The sequence below is a fragment of the Phasianus colchicus genome, chromosome 23 (genome assembly GCF_987193195.1).
Source record: "Phasianus colchicus chromosome 23, bPhaCol1.hap1.1, whole genome shotgun sequence".
Classification (NCBI taxonomy): Eukaryota; Metazoa; Chordata; class Aves; order Galliformes; family Phasianidae; genus Phasianus; species Phasianus colchicus.
This window is the reverse complement of record NC_143458.1, coordinates 6,883,387-6,891,136: the sequence shown is the minus strand read 5'-3', so window position 1 is coordinate 6,891,136 and position 7,750 is coordinate 6,883,387. Positions and strand designations below refer to the sequence as shown.

The window sequence follows — 7,750 nt, the reverse complement described above, 5'->3', positions numbered from 1 at the left end:
GGGCTCCAGGTGCCACTCAGCTCCTGTGGCTCCAGCTGTGCCCTGCAGCCAGGCAGCTCCTTGGCCTGCTTGTTTCCAGGCTCACTTTAACCCATGGGATTGAGATGTTCGTTGTTTTGTGTTTTTGTGGGTTTTTTTAATGATTCTTTTTAAGGATTAATGCTTTTATCCCAGGGCACGAGATGAAGAGGAGGAAGAGAAGAAGTGTGTGTTGGGGGCACTGGGCTCCTTATGGAGCAGTGCCATCAGCATGCCATCCCTTTCCACAATAATGGCTCTCGTATCACAATTAATTATTAATAGCCCTAATAACTAATAAATAGTGATAAGATCTGATTGGATGGGAGGGGAGGCAGTTTGGACCCCGGGAGGCGGGGCCAAGACGCCCCGCCCCACAATCCCCGCCCCCACCTGCGGGGCGGTGCCCACCTGAGCTCCGCCCCCCCCCCCCCCCCCGTTCACCCCCCCTGTCCCGGCACCTGCTGCGCTCCGGGATGGTTGCGCTGCCGCCGGGCGCGCTGCTGCTGGGCGCGCTGCTGGGTGAGCGCCGGGGGTGCGTGGGAACCGCGACCGGGGAGCGGCTGGGGGGAGCGAGGGGCGGCGGGGGGCGCTGAGGGCCGGGGTTGGGGAGCGGGATGGGGATGGGGGAGGCTCTGATGTCGCGATGCCGCCCGTCGGGCGCTCTGGGAGGTGGACGCTCGGGGTCCGGGGGGTCCCGCGGCACCGCGCCCCGCACCGCCCCGTGGAGCCGAACCCCGCAGCGCGGGCGCGCTGTGCTCTGCTCCCACCGGGGGCATTTCCCCGCCGATAATTCCCCCTCCCGCTCGGCATCGAGCGGAAAAAATCGATGTATTTTTTTCCCGTCATCAAACCTGCCGCCCCCCCCCCGTGTGTGTCTGCCGCTGCCCCCGGGCCGCTCCGCCGTGCCCCGCTCCGTCCCTGGGCTTTTTTCTTTCTTTTGCCCTATTCCTGAGGGTCGAAGGGTAGGGCTGCAGGCGCAGGGGGTGCTGCGGAGGGACGCAGCCCTCCGAGTTTCCTTCGAGGAGGAGGAAACGGCCCCGAAGACAATGGGGACAATGGGTGGTGTTTCCTCCCCGGCGGGGCGCTCCCTGCCCCCGATGGAGCCGCTTTGTAGTTGTGCTACTCCGTTTTTATCATTATTATTAAAGAGCGTTAATTAAAGGTTGGTGGGATGAGGCGCTGCTCTGCTGGGGGGGGATGTGTGCGGGTTCCCCTGCAATGTGCCCGGCTGTGGGGATGCGGTGCTGCAGGAAGGACCCAACTCACCCTGAGTGCAGAAATACAGAGAAGAGGCGCTTAGGGCCCAAACCGGTGTTTTTGGGCGGCCACACAGAATGACAGAATCAAACATCCTTGGCACCTGATGGGGTCTGCGTGGGGTCACGGCACAACAAATGATGGGGGAAAGACAGGGAGGAGGAAAGGAGAGTGGGGTGATGCTGAGTGCCCACTGCTGTGTCGGTGTCCCCACGCCGGCGCTGAGCCGCAGGGGTTAAGCTGCCCGTCCGTGTCTATCTATAGCAAAGTCGCATTTTTTTCCTGATTTTGGCTCTCCAGAGGATACGGCGCTTTCTGCCCCTGGGTCGTGAGAACGGCCGCCGTGTCCGTTCCCAACGGGCGCAGCACAGCCCCTATCTGCCCAGTTATAAATAGTGCAGGGCTCGGGGGACCATCGGGGCCGGGTGGGTGCAGTGCTTCCTCGTGGGTCCTTTGACCTTTCTCGAGGCTCTCGGGGGCCGCTGTCGATCCACATTCCCTCTCTGGCACCATTTCCGCTCCGGAGGAGCGCATTCAATCTGAGCCGTCATCTCTCGGTTTAATTTCTGTCTCGGTTTCACATGGCCAAATCGCCTTAATCCTATAGAGCGAGGGCATCGGATGCAATCCGCCTTCAGCTCATTAATTCCTGGTGGTTAGTGGCTTATAGGGTCCGCCTGGGGGCTGTGGTTCTGGGGAGGATGCTTTTGGCATGAGGATGGTTTTGGTTTGTTTGGATGGGAGAGGTGGCATTTGGGGCTGAAATGGTGGGATTTACCAATGGGACACAGGGTGCCCATCCGGGGTCACGGTGCTCCATGCAGGTGCAGCAGCTTGCTGTAGAGCACTGCTGGAGGTGTGTGGGGATTTAAAGGCTTTTTCCAAAGGAAAAAAACTCGGCAGATGGGCTCAGGCAGAGGAGCCCTCCCTGGGCAGGTGCTTAGCTCAGGGCAGTTGGATGAAATCGGCGTTTTTCATCCCAAACAGCAGCCGGGTGGCCCCCAGGGAGGGCAGTGCATGAAGGGCCCATTCCCCCCCCCCGCCATTATGCATATGCACGCCCCAAGCAGCTTAATTTTTTCGATCTGGTTAAAGCATTAGGGGATTTGCAGTGGCAAGGTGGCTAAATCTGGAGCTGATGCCAATGGCAGCGCTGCACACCGAAGGGTTCAGGGCTGCTCCCCAGGCACTGCGTCCCCACCAGAGCCCAGGCAGCAGCACTTGGAGGGCGATTCCTCCTGCAATGAGGAGCTGCAGGGCACCTCCCCAAGGAAAAGAGTGATTTTGGATGCCAGGGTCTTCCAGCAAGGCAGTGCTCACACTTTGAGGACACCCCACCATGCTGGGTGTGAGGATGGAGTCACGATCTTTTATCAGCCTCTGAGACTTAGGAGTGAGCTGCGCTGTGGGCACAGTGCTGTGCTGTTGGGCTGTCAGTAGGTTTCAGAGTTAACGCACACTCCTAAAAGCAAAGGGAGCTGTGGTGAGCAGTGTGGGTCTGCCGTGATTTAAGTATTTCCACAATGACGAGTGCTAAATTTCAGTAGGGAGGGATGGAGCTGCTCTAAGAATACGTCCACTGAGCTTCAATGCACGGGGAAAACAGTCTGGGCCGGGCAAACTGGGACAGCTGGAGGCTGATCCTGGGGCTCGCTGGTGGAAAACAGCCTGATGATGCAGGCACTCTGTGCAGAACTGTTTGCTCATGGCCGTGGTATCCTATGAGTAATGATGGATGTATTTGTCGCTATCTCCAATCTCTGAGAGATTTCAGGGCTTTATCTTGAGGCCAGCTCAATGGGATGTTTTTGGGGTGGGTGCCAAGAGCATTCTGCCCCAGGGCTTTGTATCGCTGGTGCCACTCAGCCCCGCTTCACCTTAACTTTGCCCATCATGTGTTGTTTTCGCTGTACTTTACGCAGGCCAGACAGATGCTGTTGGGTGAAAATATGGCATTTCCGTGGGATGAGGAGTGCAGTAATGGACCCCAGTCGCTGCTTTTTGCTCCCAGCACGCACAGCTCTGGGAATGGCACGATCCCATCTCCCATATCAAACCCAAACTGCCACACGACTCAGCCCATCTGCGCTGTCCTCTGTGCCGTTAGGGAACTGTCCTCAGCGCTGTTCTTTTAGAGTATTCTTTCATTTCTTTTTCGCCATGCCCTTTGCATCCCTGCGATCTGCGCTGCCGCCTCTGGCGCTGTTTTTCCCCCTGGGTAGGACTTAAGGTTTTATGCGCTTAGGTCGGGTTTAGCTATTTTAGGCATTGAGGTGTCTGCCCTCGCCCGGCCCCGCCGTCCCCGCTGCTCCTTGGCCGGAACCGCCCGAGGAGGGCCGGGGGGGTCGGACGTTATCGGCCGGCGCAGCGCTTCCTGCACGGGGCTGCGGGCGCCGATACCGTGCGGGGGGAAGAGCGGATGCGCGGAGGAGGCTAAAAATACCCCCGGGCTTCGTGTTGTCATCTTCCCGCCCTGGAAAGATCCCGGAGGAGTTTCTGTGTGTGGGGAAGGGGCGGAGGGGGCAATGATTTGGGGGGCTGTGCCTGACAGTGCTTTACTCCGGGAGTTAGCCCAGGCGGGCCGTGCCCCGATGCCCAAATCTTTCCGTTTGCTCCCGTTCTCCTTTTTGCTGCAAAACAGGATCTGCTCCAAATTGCAGCGGGGATGGAGCACAGCCCGCCGTGTTGTCCCCGCTCCAGAGCATCCCTGGGGAGAGGACGTGGGGGCGGCGGGGCTCAGCGTTCCTCAGCCCCAGATGCAGACCCATTCCGGGTGCCCGACCTCGCCTGAGCAGATTATTTTCCAGCTGATCCTTTTCAGAGCAGAGCTGGGAAATAATCCCCCCCTGCAGCCGGGCACCCCCTCCCTGACCTGCTCCGGTCCCCCCTCCTGGCTTCGTTTTGGGGGGTGGGTGCTGGGGGCGAACTTTGCGGGGGCTTTGTCACCGCCACCTTCAGTAATCCCCATTTAGTACCTGTGGGGGGGACGGGGCGGGGGGTGTGAAATGCTGGGGGTGTGAAGCGATGAGGGTGCTGCGTCGGGTTGGGTGTTGCCTGTGTGCCCCCATAAGAGATCAGATGGGGATTGCAGGTGTAGCTCCATCCCAGTGCTGTTCAGCCTTTTTGGGGTCCATCCCCAACCCCCATTGGGGTGGGGGCTTCCCGTGTTGTTTGTGGGGAAGCGGCCGTGGGAGGAAGGCTTTGTCCTGCATCCGGAGAGCCCTTCCCGTCGTGGGGAAGGAGGAAAGATTTCCTCCCAGCATGGCCTCTGGGCGATAACGGGATTTTTCTCTTCCTTGCATTGGAACAGGGAGTTGTTCTAACAATTAGTGGGGCTTTGTTTTGTTTTCTTTTCTTTGTTTTCTGTTTTATTTTGTTTTTGTACAACTGGCACCCGGGGCTGAGACATGTCCCGTTTTCCTGCGGGGCAGGTGTCTGCTCAGCTGTGCTGGAGGTGCACGTGGGAACAGGCTCTGTCTACTCAGTGGAAGGGGAGGGAGCTGTGCTGCCCGCCTGGTACACCAGCAGCTCGCAGAAGAAGCCCTACATCAGCTGGATACTGAAAAAGGCAACTGCTGAGCACTTCCAGGTGATGGGGATGGAGTAGGGGCAAGCTGGAATGCTGCCCATGGTGGTGAGATGCCCGTGATGAGGGGATTCTCATGGTACCCATGGTGGGGGGACATCCATGATGGGGAGATGCTTACGGTGCCCATGTTGGGGAGGGAACCATGGTGGGGAGGAGGTGCTCACGGTGCCTTTGATGAGAAGGTACCCACAATGGGGAGATGCCTGTGATGCCCACGGAAGGGAGGTCTCTGGGATGAGGGGATGCTCATGGGTGGTCCCCATGTTTGGGAGATTATGAGGAGGTGCTCATGGTGCCCATGATGGAGAGGTGCCCACAATGGAGAGATGCCCATGGTTCAATGCTGTGGATGCTCAGAGTATGAGTGAGAATGGAGGAGGCTCATGCAGCCACTGGTTCTCCCCAGAATAGGATTTAGGGGGAATTCCCCTCCTGCAGTGCCATTCAGATCTGTACAAGCAGATGTTTTCTCCCTGCAGATCCTGACATACCTGGATGGGGAGGTGAAAGTGGAGGAGACGGAGCTGAAGCCCCGTGTGGGGTTCCTGCACCCCGTCCTCACCCACAACATCTCACTTTTCATCAATGCCACACGGGAGCAAGACTCAGGCCAATATATCTGCTCTGTCAATGTGGTGGATGACATCATCAGCCCGATCAGGAGCATGGCCATAATCAACCTCACGGTGCTGGGTAAGGACCCGCAGGGTGTTCTGCGTCCCCCGGTGCCCCCCACGCTGGGACTGACGCCGATTCGGTGCCCGCAGTGCCGCCAACCCCCCCAGCCTGCAGGCTGAAGGGCAGCCCCACGGTGGGAGCCAACGTGACGCTGAGCTGCGCCTCCCAGAAGGGCAAACCCTCCCCCCTGTACAAGTGGCAGCGCCAGGAGCCCACCAAGCAGGTCTTCTTTCCCCCCGCTCAAGGTAAGGTGGGCTGAGGGGGTGGGAAAACCCTGGGAAGGTTTGGTGGGGGAGAGCTGGAGGGGTTGAATTTGTCCCCTTGGTTCTGCCTGCCCCCAGCTCTGCTGAGCTTCCCCTTAACTCTGCCCGCTCTCTTCCTTGTGCAAGGGGACAGGCAAAAGTCCCCATAGCTCTGCCCACTGCTGGAACATTGGGTGAGCATCCCCTGAACTCTGCCCCTTACCAACCTCACCCTGGGGCGATGCAGGGGACCATCCCTTAACTCCTCCCGCTCCCATCCCTGCTGTACTGGGAGGTGTGTGGTGGGGTGGGAGGTGATCACAGAACAGCACCTCAATTTCTGCCCCGCAGACCGGGCCAGGGGAACCCTGAAGCTGACGAACCTCTCGCTGGACATGTCGGGCCTCTATGAGTGCGAGGCGGAGAACCGCGTGGGTTCGGCCAAGTGCAGCATCATCCTGGAGGTGCAATCAAGTGAGTGCGTGTCCGCAGGGCAGGGGACGGGGGCTCAGTCCTCGTGGTGGAACGGGCGAGAGGCAAAGATCTCCCCCACCCGTCTGTCCTGGCAGCCAGCGAGGGGGCCATCATCGCGGGCGCTGTGCTGGGCTCTGTGGGCGCTTTGGCCACCGTCGCCTTCTTCACCCAACGGGTCCTCGGCTACCGGAGGAAGAAACGCGACGGGCAGGAGGAAGCGGCCAACGAGATCAAGTGAGCGCAGCCCCATGGGGCGGGGATCGCTGGGGCTCAGCGGTAACAGGAGGAGGTTTTGCACCTCGGTGTGGCCATCATTAGGTTTCAGAGTCAACACGGGTCTTTCCCACCTTTTTTCCCCTTCCATTTGGGTGAATTCCCTTTTACCCCCCACACGGAGGGGCTCCTGCAGCTCAGCAGCACTGGGGAGCATCATCCGATGATGGGGGGGTTGGGAACAGCTGCACTTCCAGCAACCTGTGCCACCTTCTCCCTTCTCCACAGGGAAGACGCCGTGGCCCCCAAAACCCCCACTTGGACACGGACCCGCCCTGCAGACACCATCTCCAAGACCAGCACTTTGTCCTCCATCGTGGGTTCCCGGGACAGACCCTACGGAGCCTCCCCCCCCTCCTACACTGCCTCGGTCCTCACCGCTGCTGGCAGCTATCAGGGACCCCCCCGGGCCGGGCCTCATCCCCCCGCCACCAACGGGGCCCCCCGGCACCCCCCGCAGCCCGTTGCCCCCCCGGGTGGGCTGCCCCCCTCCAGCCTGGCGCGGGCCGGAGCCGTCCCCGTCATGGTGCCCGCCCAGAGCCGGGCCGGCTCCTTGGTGTGACCCCCCAGAAAAAGGCTGTTCCCCTCAGCTCCCCGCCCTGCCCACTTTTGGGGGCTTTTTTACCCTTTTTTCCATTTTTTCTTCATTTTTTTGTAAAGACGCCTGGAGCAGCCGGACTTGTCCTGCGGTGTTTAATGGGGCGGCAGGTGCCCCGCTCTGCCCTGGGGGGGCCGCGTCTCCCCGCCGATGCCAGCGCCCCGAACCAGCCCCGCTGGGTCCACTTTTTTTTATGTATCGATGGAAATGGGATATTTTTCATAAAAGAGCATTAAAAGTGTTGGGGAAAGGGTTGGAGGTGGCGATGGGGGAGGGGGGAGGGAGAGAAAAATTTTTTAGGTTGTTTTTTTTTTTGATTAAAATTGCTTTTGGGTGACTTTGTGAGGGTGCAGCGGGTTGGTGGCCCTGTGTCCCTCGGGGTGATGTCACGTGGCTGTGTGACATCACACGGGGAGCCTTCAGGGTGCCCCATCCGCCCACTGTCCCCCATGGCGATGTCCCAGCGCTGTGCCTGGTGGCACGGGGTCACAGTGTGCCCCCAGGGGGCTGCCTCGTGCTGTGCGACCTGGGCTGTCTGTCCCAGGTCCCTCGGTGATGTCACACCCACTCAGATGATGTCACAGCAGCCACCGCGCGCCCATCAGTGATGTCACAGCT

General features: G+C 59.8%; 1 protein-coding gene across 1 annotated transcript; it reads left to right on the top strand.

The window, feature by feature from the left end:
* Positions 1-456: 456 nt before the first annotated feature.
* Positions 457-7,411, top strand: ESAM (endothelial cell adhesion molecule). Its single transcript, XM_031599685.2, has 7 exons — positions 457-540; positions 4,710-4,867; positions 5,347-5,560; positions 5,635-5,790; positions 6,139-6,261; positions 6,357-6,495; positions 6,763-7,411. The coding sequence occupies exons 1-7, from the start codon at positions 495-497 to the stop codon at positions 7,094-7,096; spliced, it is 1,170 nt and encodes a 389-aa protein (XP_031455545.1). The 5' UTR covers positions 457-494; the 3' UTR covers positions 7,097-7,411.
* Positions 7,412-7,750: the final 339 nt, after the last annotated feature.

Excerpts from the sequence above, each read along its gene's own strand:
- ESAM (XM_031599685.2), top strand. The coding sequence starts at position 495 with ATGGTTGCGCTGCCGCCGGGCGCGCTGCTGCTGGGCGCGCTGCTGG. Across the intron at positions 4,868-5,346 it reads CAACTGCTGAGCACTTCCAG|ATCCTGACATACCTGGATGG; the intron begins GTGATGGGGATG and ends TTCTCCCTGCAG. Across the intron at positions 6,496-6,762 it reads GAAGCGGCCAACGAGATCAA|GGAAGACGCCGTGGCCCCCA; the intron begins GTGAGCGCAGCC and ends CCTTCTCCACAG.